The following is a 16,718-nucleotide window of genomic DNA, read 5'->3' as shown; positions in this document are numbered from 1 at the left end:
TCTCAGGCAGAGCAGCAGGATGCTGAGGGACACCCGGTGCCTCGCAGGGGTGACACGAGGCTGGGCAGAGGCAGCAAGGGCTGGGTGAACTTCACAAGAGAGACCAAGAGCATCATGCAGCAGCTGCTGGGATGACATAGAAGGGAAGCTTGAATGGACATCCACAGGGAGCCCAGCTGGCAACATGTCAATGGCTAGAGGTCATGCCACAATGGAAGAACACCACCAGCTCAACAAGCTTCGCAAGCAGCCTGGGCCTCCACACCACAACAAAGGAGATCCATCAAATATAAAAGATAACCTGAATCAGAACTTAGGGCCCCAGATGCCTCTACTGCTGATGCAATACTTATGTGTCACTGAAATCCAGGGATTTTTCATGTACTGCATGGAAGAGGGTGAGACTCTGGATACACTGTGAGGTCTCTCTTTGCCCCACAAGGGCTTCTCAAACACTACCTGGGAGGATGCTCTGTGCTTAGGACAACCCTCCTGAATAACTGCAGAACTTAGACCTCCTCCCACTCTGCTCCATTCCCAGCATCCAGTGCTAGGCAAAGGCACAGCTAATGCTGTGCAGGCTGCAAAAGAAGACAGTACATTTACCCCAGGGCATCCCCTGAAACTGCCTGAGCCCTTGCCTCCAGCCAAAAAGCAGGAGACCTGCATGCCAAAGCCAGCTATACCAGCATCACAGCAAGAAGGTAATTTTCATGTGCTCTGATAAAGCAAAACCAGACCCAGAGGCCCTTGGAACTACAGAGCTGGGTTTAGGCAAGCAAGGAAATATTTTTAAATTGAGCTGTCTTTGTATGCCACAATTGTTAATACTAACAAAAATAAAGATTAAACACGGGAAAATACCATCTTCAGTGTTGTGTCAAAACAGCTCTGACCTGCAGCACTAAAGAAACAACCCAAATCTATATTCATACTATTTCAAAACCATATTTGCTTAGCCCACAAGGACTCCAAGAAAGAGAAGGGGAAGCCCAACATCTGCAAATTACCAGGCACTGGGAATGTTTGCAGAACCGTTAATCAATTAAGAAGGAGAGGACAGCAGGATAATCCTGCCTCTTCTGCCATGTCCTAGGACCAACAATTCCAAAGGACTTGCAATGCAGGGGGCTGGATGGGACCCAGCTCACTGCAGTATCACACCACAGCCATGGGAATACCAACACTGCTGCCTTTGTCACCACTAGACTGTGAGCCACCCGTGAGCAGGACACAGGTGATCTTTTGAGGATCACTGCATGCTTGTTGGCCAGTTGAGAACTGCAAAACCCAGTGTGGGAAGACCAGATCCCACCAGTGAGCAGCTCAAAACACAAACAGTCAGGAGCCTGGAGGAAAGGTGCCAGCTGTGGCAGATGCCAACCAGCTCCTACCACAGGAATGTGCTCACTGAGACACAGAAATAAAAAACACATTAGGGGAAAGAACTTCCTTTGTGCCTGGAGAAATGGAGCTGACAAGCAGACATCATTCCCCCAGCAGCACTGCTCTGCAGCCACCATACCATGGCCCCAGAGTAACCCAGCATCCACCTTAACCTCTGCTGCAGACGCTGGGCTGGTAGGGGGCCCCTGGGGTGGACACAGCTTCCCTCTATGCACCAGCATCATGGCAGCTACATCACAGCATCTTTGCAAGGAAGCTACAAGTCTTACTTGCAGCCACAGCACACATGTCCCCACAACGAAAGTGTCCCTGTCCCCAGAAATCTGCAGCCTCAGCCAGCAAACAGATAAAGAATAGAAGAAAGTCAAATTTATCCTCAGAGGAAGAAAGGCAACAAGGTGGTTTGAGGCTTGGGCAGTTTATCCTCTGAAAAGGGTCTTGTTCCAGACAAATACATGGGTGGCATGTATTTATGGATGGAGTCTGCAAGACCCTCACCAGCTTTTTGCTCCAATCTCACACACAATGGCAGAAATCTCTGCAGAGGCAGTAAGCTGTTAGCTGGTATATTCTGCAAGGGAATGGAAACCTAAAGAACATCAGCTGCACACAGGGAGGGAGCATGGACACACTGCCAAGCATCAGTGTTCAGCAGAAACAGGCAGGATTTTAACTCTCGCTCTTGCGCAGTGTAGCTGGTGCGCAACAGCAGGAACTGCTCACCAGGTGATTCCAAGGCGATTGAAATTGTTCAGGAAAACAAATGTTAAAAACTCAATCGGTAGAAAGAAGATGATGCTTTAAAGGGGGAACTTTTTTATTTTTCCAATTATTCACTCCTCTTCCTGTTTCAACTTTACAACCTGAACACTCTTAGAGGCACTCTCAGTCCTGAGCAACCTGGAGGGGCAGAGGAGAAAATGTGGAGGTTTCTTCTAACTTCTCTTTCACTGCCTCAGAGGTCCTGACCAAGACACATAAAGACCCACTCCAGAGCTCAAAGCATATGATCAAAGCAGAGATCAAAATAGGTTGCCCAGGGAGGTTATGGATGCCCTCTCCCTAGAGGTGTTCAAGGCCAGACTGGATGAGGCCTTGAGCAACCTGGGCTAGTGGAAGGTGTCCCTGCCCATGGCAAGGGGTTGGACTCTTCTAGCCTGAACCATTCTATGAATCTATGCACAACCACAGCAGTGCTTGCTGAATCAGGCAGAAGCAAAAATACTGTTGTTTTGATCAAAGAGTTTTAGATCCTACAGCATCTACAGTGGCAAGTCCTGCAGGATGGTCCTTCCAGCAGCAACCTGGGAGACCTATGGTCAGAGGCAATCTCTCTGGGACACAGCAGAAGCACTTGGTGCAGAGGTGTGGTGGGCTGAAATATACCCCCAAATGAAATCACCAGACCAGCTCAGAAGGAAGCAAATGAAGCTATATATTTCCAGCAAGCTAAAATCTAGAAGCACATAATACAATGTGTATGTATAAGAATATATTTACAAATATTTACAATTGAGAAATAACAACAACTCCCCCCAGCCCTGGGCAAAGCCAGGAGGGGCAAACCACCCCTTCGTCTCTGCCAAAGTAGTTTGCCGGGAGAGAAAACCAGAAAGGCCCCAGGTGTAATCTACTCAGCCAGGGTTAGTGCAGAAATCAGTCAGTCAGGGTGGAGAAGGGAAGGAGCAAAGCCAAAGGCAGAAAGGCGAAGGGAAGGAAAATTGTTTGTGCAGCAGATTATATCCTAGCCTAGCAATCAAATGGAATGGTATAGGCTTATCTCTTGTTGCTTCCTCCTATCCAATACAACTCTGCATTTACCGTTTGGGATTAAGGTGGAGTGTTAGCGCCAAAACCACCACAAGAGGCAAGTGGCAAGGCCCCACTGCTTGACAGCAGGGTGTCGCACCTCAGGGCTGGCAAACAGTGGAAGCCTGACATGGCCTGGTTTGCACTGAGCCTCCACGTTACATCACTGTTCAGCCAATCCCATCTGCCCCCAGGTTCACCAGAACCTGCATTCACATTCCAGAAACCTTTTTCTCCCCAAAATTCATCACACAGTGAGAACATCATTCAGCCTGACAGCTGCTGACCAAATCTGGGCTGCCAGGCAGTTTGCATAACACCATCTGTAGCAGGCTGAGCAGCACGGCCAAGCTCCTCAGTGCAACAATGGAAAAACCCAGAAGTCTTGGTCAGCAAGCCAGGTTGTGTCCTAAGTCAGCCCTTGGATTTCCTCCCTTTCCTGAGCCTGTCTCGCCTCTGCAAAGAGCTCCACCACGGCTCTGCAGCCGGACTCAGGAGCAGAAATCTCAACAAGGTCACAGTTAAGCACTCAGTTCTCAGTGCTCTGCAGCAACCAGAAATTGGCTGGAGATCAGTTCAAAACGTTCCACTTCCAAACCTCACCCCACTACCCCTGGATCTCTCCACACTCACAGAAGCAGGCAATGAGGTTTTTAATTGCTTTGCTTTAGCCTTCTCTGTTGGCAGAGCAAAGGACATCCCCTGTGTTAATTCACCTTTGCCATTGCTACCTCAAGACAGGAGCCAAGGCAGAGCCCAGTCCTAGCTCTGGCAGCGATTTCCTTGTTTCCTTGCTCTGCTACCTCACCATGCCTTTACCGATGCCCACAGCTCTCTTAACGTCACCTTAAGAGGCACAGGCATCCACCTCATCTGAGCTGGGCACACAGCAGGGCACCACTCTCTGGCATTTCACATCCACTGCTTTCCTGCAGGCTCTGCACTGCCCCATCCCTCACTGGATGGCCATAACCACGACTCCAGTTAAGAACAGGCTCCTCACACAGTTCCCATGACCATGGATGTGTCACACACAGCTGCTCAGAGAAAAAGACCCATCAGAGACTGAGACATGCTGCACTGCAAAAGCAACTGACGTGCTGTTGGCCTTAGGCATGACCCTGTGTAACCTCTGTCTTCTCCCATCCCTGCGCAGGCAAACTACTTTGGAATTAGCAATACAAGACCCCTGCCAGAAATCTTCCTCTGTGATAACAGGACAAGGTATTTCTTCCTACACCAGCTGAAGCCAAATTCAGCCCAGGAGCCTGCTGCAAGCTGCCCCTGGGCAGGGCATGGCAGTGATCCCTGCTACACTGCTCAACCCAAACAGGTCATTTTTCTCTGCATCGATGGATCTGGGCCCCGCTCAGCTCTGCAGGACCCCAAGAGATTCCCCACTGAGCAGGTCTGCCTGTGTTCCTCCTGACCACTTTCCTCCCTGCTGCAGAAAGGAAAACTACCTCTGCACAGCTGCTTGGGCAGCAGAGCAAGCCAGGACTGCAGACACCCCTCTGCTTGGTGCCAAGGGGTTAAGCTCACAGTAAGTTCCTAAAGTCAGTTGCTTCCAACTGGCTGCTGCCTGTGGTTTGTGGGAAGGGATTTTGCTTTTTAATAACATTATAAATAGGGCTGTGTTCAGCATGCTGCAAACCCAGTTGCTCTCTCTCCCATCTCCCTACTCCTGTTGCTTCCTTCCTCACACCAATTCCAGAGCTGTCCATGAATCGGTTGGGCTTCTTCCTCAGTGTCCTCAGCCTACTGCTATGTCTTGCCTCCATCATGCAGGCATGTCCTCCGCGCTGCCACTGCCATGGCGGAGACCTGCAGCATGTCATCTGTGACAACGTGGGGTTGAAGAAGATCCCCAAGGTGCCTGAACAAACACGGCTTCTCAACCTGCAGAAGAACAGCTTCCCCATCCTGCCAACCAACAGCTTCCGTGACATGAAAAAGCTGGTGTCCCTGCACCTCCAGAGCTCACGGATCAAGGAGATCTCAGCTGGAGCCTTTCGGGGGCTCAAGAGTCTGGTCTACCTCTATCTCACTGACAATCAGATCAGTGTCATAAAACCAGGAGCCTTTGATGATCTCTCTGAGCTCACTTACCTGTACCTGGACAAGAACAAGATCCCAGACCTACCCAAAGGGCTCCTCTCCCCTCTTGTCAACCTCTTCATTTTGCACTTGGGCAGCAATAAAATCCAGGAGCTGAAACCAGGGGCTTTCAAGGGGGCTAAAGACCTGCGCTGGCTCTTCCTCTCTGACAACTCCCTCACCAACCTCCTGCCTGGGGCCCTGGAGGACATAGAAAATCTTGCTGTCCTCCACCTGGACAAGAACCATCTGAGTAACTATCCAGTGAATGCAATGAGTAAGCTGAGAGTGCTGGAGGAGCTGAAGCTTTCTCATAATCCAATTGAGGTCATCCCTGACAATGCCTTCCAGTCCTTTGGGCGATACCTGCAGACACTCAACCTGGACAACATGAAACTGAAGAAGGTGAGTCTCTTTCTGTTTGCTCCAGATAAGAAACCCAGGACTTTCCCTTTACAAATCTCTTGGTTTATTGTCCCTCCCCTACCGAGGAGAGCTGGCCAAGGCACGGGCAGCCGGTAACACCCCTGACATGGCCCAGACAAGAGATGGGAGATAGTACTGCACCTTTCTGTTGAGTTATTTTATGCAAAACCAAATTACCTGGAGCAGATCAAAGTCCTTGGAAAGGCAGCACAATCCCTCCCAAGATGGAGGTGACACTAGTGAAAGGTATGTGGGATGCTCCAGGGCTATTAGCAACCCTCCATCATCCCAGACACAAGGTCTGGGGTGAAAGAAAAATATCTACCTCGAGGGACTGAAGGACACTGCCACTTTGCAGAGCTTCCCTCAGCCTGCATATCTGTTGTAGGTTGGCCGGGGAGGGGGGAGGAGGGGGAAGAGTCCTCAGAGGGGTCTATGAGTAGTGGTTTCTTACCCACCCTTTGTAGGCAGGTAGACATAGGGACCTTCACTTCCCCCCATCCCTCCCAACTTTGCACGTTATAAAGAAAGGTTTGTTTATTGATGCTCTCTCAAAAGGAACTCTCTAAGCATCTTACAAAGGGGCCCTGTTCCCACTGGAGAAGAGGGACATTCAGGTATCCTGAATGGCAAAACAATCCACCTCTTCTTCTGTGAGAACACATGACCCACAGAGAGGAGCATCGCACTCAGGAAGTCACTGGCATTAGGACGTCTTGAACCCCCTGGCAGTTCAACACTGTGCAACAGCATCCTGTCACAGTCTGCTGTCCTAGGTGCACCCCACATGGCTGGAAAGGGAGGAGCACAACAGTTCTCCCTGGAATGATGCAGAACTGGGTCTACAGCCTCGCTCCTCTTTCTGGGCAGCTTTTTAAAGAAAGGCTTTTCCTTAAAGCTTGTGTGTTGATTGAGAAAAGATAAATCTTGCAATATGCCTTGCAAACAACCCACTGAAAAGGAGATAAACCCCCCTCCCAAAACCAGAAGAAACTGAGGTGCTGGAAACCTGCCTTTATTTCTCCACAGCCCAGATGCCAAATGTAACTTTCCACTCAGAGCCCCTGGGCACTGCCAAAGTCTACAGCAGCTCAGCAGCAGCTTCAGACACCACAAACACTCCCTCCTTCAGCCATTCCAGGACAGGCAAAGCAACAGGCACTGGGAGCATTTCCAGCCTTGGAAAGCAATACACACAGAAAAGATCTTTAGAATAGACAAAAATAAAGAGGGCTGCCAGACTTGATTTTATCTGGGGCTGTGGTTACTTCCCCAAATCCACATGGATTTGGGATGTAGCTTTCATCAGGCAAGAAACTCCACCACCCATAAGCCCACCAGCCCGATGCACCTTAGGTGTCCAAAGCTTCTAGCAAGCCAGAAGCCCACTCTACTACTCCTTCTCTTGCTCTTTCCATGCCTCTGCTGCTAAAAGTCTTGAGCAGAGGCACTCTGCTTTGAGATTCCCCTTCCTTAACTCAATGTTCCTCGCTGTAAACCTTTGTGCTTTAGTTTGCAGACAATGCATTTGCTGGTGTGACCGTGCTGAAGACTGCTCACCTGGAGAGCAACCGGCTCACCCAGCTGCCCCGCAGCTTCCCCTTCGACAAGGTGGAGACCCTGACACTCTCCCGGAACACCTGGCACTGCAACTGCCAGCTGGCACATCTGCGCAAGTATGGCAACGTGTGCCCCTTTCTGCCCCATCTGCCTTGAGGTCTCCTTGGGGGTCTCCCCAAGGGAGATCACTCCAAGCCGTGCCAAGCAAAATGCTGCTGAAGGCTGTGTGCACTCTCAGCAGCTCTCTCCCCAGCCTGCCCTCTCTCCTTGTGGGGCAAGTGATGTCCACAGCAGTTTATGCCACTTGTAAATTCCTGATCTTCCTCCACGTGTCCCAGGTGGCTGAAAGGCAATCGCACTCGCACCGAGGAGACCTGTTCCACGCCTGCACAGTACCGGGGACAGTCCATCAGAGACACCCCAGCCCTCCGCACCTGCAAGCTCCCCACCAAGAGGTCCAAAAAGGGAAGTCGCCATTAAAGACGTAAGATGGTTTGAATCAGACCTGCAGCAAACCCTGATGCCACCAAAGGTACAGGGATTTCTATCTCTAACTCCAGTGACCCTAGAGCTTGGCTCAAACCAGCTCATCCATTCATCCTCTGACACCACCCGAGTTGCTCCATCTCCTGACAATACTGGGCTCCATGGGCTCCCCCAGATCAAAGAATCTACCTGGAGCATGAGAGATGGAGACAATTCTGTAAAACAAACACAGAGCTAACCAGGCCTGGGATAGCAAGCCAGGGTGAAACATGTGGTCTAGTTTGGTCTAGTTGACTGGATAGGGCTGGGTGATAGGTTGGACTGGATGATTTTGGAGGTCTCTTCCAACCTGGTTGATTCTATGATTCTGTGTAATTGAATGTCAAAACATTCATGAGCTGGGATGCACATGCCTTACTTTTCTGCCTGCTCAGAAATGCACAGCCCTTTGTCCTAGGAGAGGTCCTCCAGGTTTGGTTTGAAATTCAGGGCAGGACATTGCTGGGAAATCTGGCCCCAGGATGCCTAAACCATAAGAAAAGAGATGTTTTCCAGTAGGAGCAGTTGTCAGTCCAGCACTGCCTTTCAGCAACTATAGTTCCCATCCAAGACACTCGGGTATTTAAAATCAAAGGCTAATGTCCCAGAGAGGGAGGTTCAAAGCAGCAAATATTCTTTGAACGAAGTGTTCCGAGCCAGAAGGCAGTTGAGAGACAGGACTGGGCTATGAGCTTCCTTTGAGCAAGGAGCTCTCTGAGAGCCCCCAGCCCAAACACCAAATGTGAACGCATACCATACAAATTCTTTCCACAACTGGAAACTACCAAGAGTATTAAATTAAAGCACAGGGCAGCAAAAAAGCCACAACAGTCATCACTGCATCCCAAGCATGGAGCTCAAACAGATTCCAAAGGACTCTGGATAAGCCTGCAGGTCTGCAAGCTCTTGGGAAAGGGACCTTTGCTCGTTTGCTAAGTAAAGAGCAGTGGTCCTGCACTGCACAAACAAGGCTTGTCACTGTGCCCCTTCCTAACAGAAGGGACGAGGCAGAAAGCCAAAGCCTAGCTATGGCTGTTTGGTCCCCAGCTCACTATGAACAGGCATAACAGGATGGAGAAAGTAAATTTAGGACCAAGATGTCAGGGATTATGCCAGCTGCTCTGCACCTTCCTTCTCATGCAGTGCCAGAGGTTTTCTGCCTTAGAGATGGAAATACCAATCATTCCATATAGGGCAGGAAAAGTTCTGCTCTAAGGATGGAAAATCATCCATTTTCTAAACCACAATACTTCAATATATTTTATTTACAGGTCTGGCCCTTCTGAACCTTCTTCTCTCCCTGCTTGAACTCAATTACAGTTCACTCTTCCGTGATGAGAGTAAGAAAACATGACAATAATACCTGTTTTTCTTCCATAGCATGTTCAATCCAACTCTCCCAAAACAGCTTTACCAGCGTTAACAAACTAGAAAACCACTGACCCCAGTCTTGCAGAAGACAAAGCTTCAGACATCAGTGTCAAAATGCAGGCATGCGAGCCCACTCCAGTGTGGTGAGCATGATTTTGAGCAATATGCAATACTTCTGACTTCATCATGCACCCCATGAGAGCCAAGCAGCTTTCTCAGATGTCGGTCATGAGCTCTGCCTCTCAGGGGTGACCAGCAGCTGGAGTCGATGACACAGGGCAGATGAAAGTCTGCTCCCCCTTGGATTTCCATAATTGAAGCACCAAAATAATTCACTGCTTTTGAAAATTCACTCTTGGGTTTCTTCCTCTGTGGAGGAATTCCTTACTGACCATCAGTGTTTTAGGTTGAATATCCAAAGACTCATCAGGAAAGCTCAGAGGCAGGACAAATCCATCTCCTTTACTGTGGGAACTTCTAATGGCTCCTTGAGTCCTATCTCTTCTCTTTCAAGTATGAGCTTCATTCACTCACTGTAAAAATAAAACACCACCAACAACAACCTAATGCTAGAAATTTACTGACCTACTTGAACAATGCCCTTAAACATGTGGCCTTTTCTCTTTTTTCTTCCCCTACCAGGCTGCAGTATGACCTGTCCTGGTGATCAGTCACTTCAGAAACTACTGACTTCCTTAAGCATCTTCTGTCAGGAAACGTTTCTGATCTATCTGAACATCTCCAGCCTCCTCCGAATCCCCGCTTCTCTGCTGACTGAAGGATGCAATCCACCTTTCCAACCTTTTCTGACAACTGTATTTTCTGAGAGGTGTTTTTAAGAACCAAACAATGCATGACCATTCTAAGACAAGCTGACCTAAATCCTGCTGGTAAAACACAGTCATCTTCCCAGAGGCAATGTAATCCACAACCCTGATCAATTGGTTGGCTGCTGTCTCTCCCATTGCAATGGAGTGGGAGCAGGTAGGAAGGGAGGAGCATCCCTCCCCCAGCTGCTTGATCAGGAAAACTGGTCCCAACCCATGCAAAGAGACTCCTCTGCCTTCCCACAGAGGGGATCCCTGCAGGTCAGGGCTGTGAAGGATAGGGTAAAGCAATGAGCAAGAGCAAGCTGCCCTTTCATGCCAAAAGCTAGCATTCTCTCTAAGTTGACCAGAAATCCTTTTAGTGAAGCAGTGCTGGGAAACCTTGAAACAGAAGCCATTTGAAAACTGGATTCTCTCCCAATCTGCGGGGTCTCCAAGGTGCAGGTATGTCTGAGAGGAGAAGGTGTGCACTGTCCAGCCTGCCTTGGGCACCCCTCCTCTCTCTGTGTCCTTACTCCAGAGGATCTAGCAGGACACCAGGATGACTGTGGTTTATTGACATGGCTATTACAGCATCACAGTTTTAACTTAACTTGGGCTTTAATACGAAAGAGTTATATAAATACATGTATATTTATTCCCTAGTAACTGACTGTAAATGACCTTTAAGAGGATAAAAACTCCTCTGTCTCCTATATCAAATTCAAATTGTATATTTTCTTATGTACATCTTCTGTATAAAGCTCTCGCTGCAAAGATTAATTCAACAAGTCTCCCTGCGCCTATCTGAGGGCTGGGGGATCAGAAGTAACACGAGACCAGTGGTACAAATATAGACTTAATCCTCTCTTTCCTATGGGCAGAGCAACTGTTTGGGAGTGTTTATTATTTCTCTCTCTACAAAGCAGGAACCTGTGATACCTAAAGAGTCCTAAGCACTTGCAGGAGTGTCTGAAAGTACTTTGTGAGGCCACACTCAAGCCTACTATAACAATAGGTAGCTGTCACCTGACAGAGTCCGGGCAACAGTACCAGGGCTGTCCTTGTTGCCTGCTCCAGCAGTAAGAGCATCACATTCAGAAGAAAAACCCTGGCCACCTCTGAGGCAGGTCTAGGGCAGATGCTCTGGGCCCTCCCGGTCTGTGGCAGAGCACACGGGCACCCCTGCAAAGCCCTGGTGCTGGTGCAATCCAGGGCTGCCAGCGTAACACACCTAATGAGACCACCAGCCCCACGTCTTCCCCATCACAGCCATCTGCTTCCTCAGCAGATGCACTGTGTGACAGCAAAGTCGTTTCCCTTCAAGCACAACAAAACAGGCCTGTTTTTTTTTGTCACTCAGCCCTTCACTCACTCATGCAGATGGCTGGGACCTGCCTACAAAACATATCACCTGGAGCAATACTGACTCCTTTGCTGACAGCCTATCCCATGACACATAGAGGACATGCTGAAGCTTTTGCACAGGCCAAGGATACAGGAACCAGCTACAGAGCAGCAGAACACGTGCTGTGACACGTGTTGCCACTCTGGCGAGGCAAGGCCTGCTGCTGCCTGTGTGGATGGTGTCATTCCCATGGTCAGACAAACACAGAGCACTCAACAGGGTTTTTTGTCTGCATGCAGTTCCGGATGGTGAAAGAAACCTGATGGCTCCACAGCAAGATGACCACGTGCACCCACCTCCACTGAGACACACCAGCAAGGCCTCTTCCATTGTCACTCCCCTTTGCAGTGTGCACACCAGAAGGCTTTACAAAAGCTAGGAAATGCACCAGCAGCAGTTCAGTTTATGACACTGAATGCAATGTCTTCTCTTCTTACAACACTTTCTCCCCAGACACCTCACTAGCAATCAGGCAGAATCCCCCTTCTTTCCTTCCAGTCCCTCTATACTTTTCACTTCCCAGCGTGGCCTGATGCCCATCATCCCATCACGCCGGGTTCCAGCTGCTGCAGCACCACTGAGTACCGCTGGGGTAGCAAGACACCCAAACTCAATCTCTCCACCACTCGTACCTGTACTCAGTGCAACCACAACTCACCACAATCTCTGGCATGTGCATCTTAGTGATAATCATCTTCATGACCTCAGGGGGGAACAGGAGAACCTGCAATGACTCCTGTAAGAAAGGAAAAGGTTATCATCTTGGAAACCATCTTTTTATTCCCAGGAGCTGTCTCTCAGAAAGTTCTGTACTCCCAGATGCTGGCAAGACCCTTAGGATACAGAGGCTCCTGTCAAAATAGTTCTTCTGGAAGCAAAGGCTGGAGCAAGGCCAATTTGCCTGAATGAATTAAGGGTTGGCAGAGTTCACTTGTTAGGAAAATAAACTCCAAGCTGCAACTGAAAAAAAAAAAAACCAACCCCAAACCAATCTAAAACAAAGCTCCCCAAAAAAGATCAGAGCAGAAAGAGGCATAGATTTTTATCAGGACAAATGCTCTCACTGATCATCACTACTTGCACAAAGGAGTCCTTTTGTAAGAGGGCAGATCACATTTTCTCCTGTTCCATCCTAGGACGATGGAGCAAAAGAATAGGTAACATAGCCTTTGCTGGTGAGTTAAACGAGACAGGATCATTTTCTACACAGCAGAGATGATTAGGCAATCTGCTTCAACGTTTCTTTAAACTCCAGCACCATTTTCTCTCTGCTGAAAGGGGCTGGTGGTCTCACTGCTTCGGCTCAGCTGTTTCCAAGGCCATCTGCAACAGCAGAGCTTCAGCTCATGTTAGCACACCCTCCCCAGCACTTAGATGAGTGATCTGAGAAACAAGTAGGAGACTTGAGGTCACAGAAATCACAGGGTAGCTCTGCTTTAGGGATTGCACCAGCCTAAAGCACACAAAGCATCTGCTGCCACACGGTGGTGGCCAGCACCCAGTAACACCCAGTTTCTCGGGCAGCTTTCATTTTGAGCTGTCACACTTACCTCCCCGCAGAGTTGACAGGTCGTAGGAGTCAAAGTCCGGCTGGGAGAGCATGTCTATAAACATGGTCGGTGTGCCTTGGAGATAGGAGCATCTCCAGGAAGAGGAGAGAAAAGGCAAAGCTGTAGAGCTAGCACCAGGGTCAGCCCAAGCCAGTGCCATCCCTTCAGGCCTGTGGCCACAGAGGAGCAGCACAGAGGCAGGCACAGCAGATGTGCTCTTCATCCATGCACACAGGCATGGAAAATCCGTATGTGTGTATGCTGTGCACACACAAGGACAGCTCTTTCAGTTTATAATCCACACATGAAGAGCAAGCTGTGAGTGCCACTATCTCAGCAGCTGAGCTGGCTTGAAGAGGGCAGGGGGTTAGGTGTACAAACATACAAGCCACAACAAGCCAAGACACCACTATGCTTTCCAGACAATGCCCTATGGTGAACTGAAGGACCTGCTATTTCCAGCACAGTTGAAAAGGCAGGATTCAGGGTGCTGAAGTGCAAATGTGCACCGGCAGACCTGCCACTCCCATTGTGGGAAGGAAGAGCATGAGCTATGGGCTGGCAGACAAAGCAAGGGAAGAAAGTACCATCATGAGGCAATGAACTTCCTCTGCAGCAAGACATAAACAAACCCTCACTTCTCTCGAGCCACTGCCTCCAGAGCAGCCTTCCCCTCAAAACTTGGTGATGAGAAGATGCAGGAGGACCCATGCAGAGCCATCACCATGCAGCCTCCTACTGACGCCAGGCAATGATAGAGGGGTGCGGGGACGGCAATACGGAAGTCCTGGGATGAAGCCAAAGACAACAGTGAGGAGCTCATCCAGTCTGCATCTAGCCCATCCCACTACTGAAGAGCAAAGATATGAACAAAGAAGTTTTCCCAGATTCACTGGATACTGGACACCGATTGTGTGCCCAGTATGTAGAAACATGACACTGACACTTCCTGCCTCAAATGAAAATCAGTTTGGGAAGCTTTCGATGCCAGAATTTCATTCTGTAGTTCTGCAGTGTCTTGGTTTGGTACAACTTACACATTATTTTATTACACGCCAGAAGAGAGCACTGGCAGTGCTATGAGCAACATGAAATCTGCAGGACTTGGCACATGCTGTTAATTAAATTTGGGTTTTAAAAACACCAAAGGCTCTGGAGACTGACTGAAACCACTTAGCAAAACAAAAAAAAAACAACCCCCCGAGCTTTGCACTAAAGATGTTGTGTTAGAAATAATTACCTCAGAACCTCAAAGGAGCTCACGGCTTGGACAGGTACACACTTTCTAGGGTGAATAACTGGATAAATGGCCAGGCCCAAGAGTTGTGGTAAAGGGACTTAAATCCAGGTGGTGCTCAGGTACAAGTGGTGTTTCCCAGAGCTCAGCACTGGGGCCAGTCCTGTTTAACATCTTTATCAATTATTTGGATGAGGTGATTGAGGCACCCACAGTAAGATTGCAGATGACACCAAGTTAGGTGAGCATGTCTGCTGGAGGACAGGGAGGTTCTACAGAGGGATCTGGCCAGGCTGGATTGATGGGCTGAAGCCACCAGTATGAGAGTCAACAAGGTCAAGTGTTGAGCACTGCACTTGGTCCACAACCACTCCATGCAATGTTACAGAGTTACAGGCCTGGGGAAAAGTGGCTGGAGAGCTGCTTGGCAGAGAAGGACCTGGAGGTGTTGCCTGATGGCAGGCTGAATACAAGGCAGCAGCGTGCCCAGTTGGCCAAGAAGGCCAACGGCATCCTGGCTTGTATCAGGAATAGTGTGGCCAGCAGGTCAATTTAAGTTATTGTTCCCTTCTAACCAGCATTGGCAAGGTCACACTTCAAATACTGTGTTCAGACTGTATACATTACATGAAACAAAGTCACGTAGAGTAAAATTAAAACCTCATTCAACAGAATTCAAAGCTAGTACCTAGAATGTTGCAAGTATTTGAAATAACTGCTCACCAAAATGGAAAGTGAGTAGTTTCATAATTTTTCCCCTACAAAGAAAATTCTCTCCCCACCCCCAGAAAACTTCACATGGAACTAAAGCAAAACATCAATGAAATCCTAGGTGTGAGAATCCTGCAATGTCAGCTGTAGCAGAGCATCCTGCTCTTCTGCAGCACCAGCATCTTCCACACATGTGATTTCTCTGTGACACTGGAGACCACCCCAAACTGTGTTCCCACCTGCTCTGTGATCCCCAGCCTCAGACCAATCAGATTGGCATTATTCACGATGTTTCTGTGTGACAGAGTGGCTCCTTTGGGGCTTCCTGTTGTCCCCTGAAAGACATAGGGCACATGCAATGATGCCACTCTTCATGAGGATGAACTACATGTGCTCTCAGAGGTGATTTCCCAGGCAGATTTTGGGGTCATCTTGCACTTCATCCTCCATTCAGATCTGGGAGAGTTTACTTTCTTCTTTAACAGCATCTTAATCCCAAACCACACACACAGAAAAAAAAAGGTTCAGCTTCAGCTGGACAGAATTTACATGACAGCCATTATGCCCTTGAGCCACAGCTGAGCATCCAGACTAGAAGAAGCAAAGAGAAATGCTAGAACATTTCCTCCACCCTACAGCAGAAGATGGGACAAGGGCAGAAAGCAAAGGAAACAAGATGCTCAGCATCACACACATCTTTCCTTGTTTTCCCAGCAGCAATCCCAACCACAAGACATGGAGCAGGCAGAAGCACTTACTGAAGTGAACTGGATGTTGATGGGTTCATTGCAGGAGAGGGTCCGCTGCACAGCTCTTAACTGCTTCATATGGCTACTGTCCCCTGCCTGCATCACTTCATCTATGTGGAAAGTGCCAGGCAGCTTGGAGTCCACTGTGATGACAACAGATAAGTCAGGTAGCCTGGTAGGAAAGAAAATACCACCCGTAATAATGGAGCCAAGGAGAAAGCTGCCCAGATAAGCATCCACTGGTCAGAACAAACCTCCAGGAGGGTCTCCTAAGATGAGACCCTGTGCAGGTCCTTCTGCTAGAGCTGGTGTTGTGCAGCTGAGAGGACACAAGGCAGGACGCAGCTGTGAGGTCAGGCATTCCTAACTCACCTTTTGCTCTTTATTCCCCCTGGACTGGATTTTTCTATCTCGGGACATGACTGCTTTAGAATATCATAGTATTTCTGTGTTTTAAATTGAGTGGGAAACACCAGTGCCTTACAGCCAACCTGTGAAGTGAGACAGAAACTCATGAGAAGCCATCCTGGGTTGATATTCAGGACATGATAAAGAGCAGCTACCACTGACACAGGAACAAATACAGTCCTGTGACCCCACACAGCAAGTGTTAACCAGTAACACCAGGATTTTCTCCATGGCTTGTTTAAGAACACGATAAAAAAGCTCTCTCCAGATCAAATTTGGGCATTTTTTAACACCTTCCTAGTAAGAGCCATAGTGTGCTGTGGCTTAGAGATTCACTGAGGAGTACAACAAAGGTCTCTGCTAAGTGAGGGTGCAGCAACCATGCTCCTGGGCCTGTGGACATGCTGTCTGCAGATGTACCAAGGGCAAATGCAAACTGTCCTCTTATGGCTGTGCACTCATAGAACCCCCAAGTGCAGGGCAAGGTGCTGTCACTGCACCCCAGCATCCTGAGCCCTGACGCATGTGGGCAGACAGTGATCTGCTTCTCTCCAGTGTTTGGGTTGGGACAGGCTGGATTGGCTTTAGCTAGGCAAAAGAGCAGAGCTGCAGTCAGCAATTCCCTCTTCTCCCAGAATAACATTCCTTATTGTG

The 16,718-nt window shown here is 48.9% G+C and overlaps 2 protein-coding genes across 2 annotated transcripts in view; one reads left to right on the top strand and one right to left on the bottom strand.

The window, feature by feature from the left end:
* The window catches only part of ACSF2 (acyl-CoA synthetase family member 2), a 39,626-nt gene that overhangs the window by 7,608 nt on the left and 15,300 nt on the right, over window positions 1–16,718 (bottom strand). Inside the window, 7 exon segments of the mRNA XM_064150460.1 lie at window positions 12,068–12,121; window positions 12,123–12,145; window positions 12,960–13,051; window positions 13,598–13,746; window positions 15,147–15,242; window positions 15,666–15,828; window positions 16,029–16,147. Of these exon segments, the coding sequence (XP_064006530.1) occupies window positions 12,068–12,121; window positions 12,123–12,145; window positions 12,960–13,051; window positions 13,598–13,746; window positions 15,147–15,242; window positions 15,666–15,828; window positions 16,029–16,147 (696 nt within the window).
* CHAD (chondroadherin) lies at window positions 4,939–9,124 on the top strand. Its single transcript, XM_064150462.1, has 4 exons — window positions 4,939–5,718; window positions 7,252–7,415; window positions 7,638–7,783; window positions 9,096–9,124. Exons 1-3 carry the CDS (start codon window positions 4,939–4,941, stop codon window positions 7,777–7,779), a joined length of 1,086 nt encoding a protein of 361 aa, XP_064006532.1. The 3' UTR covers window positions 7,780–7,783; window positions 9,096–9,124.

The sequence above is a fragment of the Pogoniulus pusillus genome, chromosome 11 (genome assembly GCF_015220805.1).
Source record: "Pogoniulus pusillus isolate bPogPus1 chromosome 11, bPogPus1.pri, whole genome shotgun sequence".
Taxonomy (NCBI): Eukaryota; Metazoa; Chordata; class Aves; order Piciformes; family Lybiidae; genus Pogoniulus; species Pogoniulus pusillus.
This window is presented reverse-complemented; position numbering and strand designations above follow the sequence as displayed.

What these genes read in the sequence shown, in the direction of transcription:
- CHAD (XM_064150462.1), top strand. Translation starts at nt 4,939, where the DNA reads ATGAATCGGTTGGGCTTCTTCCTCAGTGTCCTCAGCCTACTGCTATGT. An exon ending in ACAACATGAAACTGAAGAAG is followed by an intron (nt 5,719 to 7,251) that starts GTGAGTCTCTTT and finishes TTTGTGCTTTAG; the next exon opens with TTTGCAGACAATGCATTTGC. An exon ending in CAGCTGGCACATCTGCGCAA is followed by an intron (nt 7,416 to 7,637) that starts GTATGGCAACGT and finishes CACGTGTCCCAG; the next exon opens with GTGGCTGAAAGGCAATCGCA.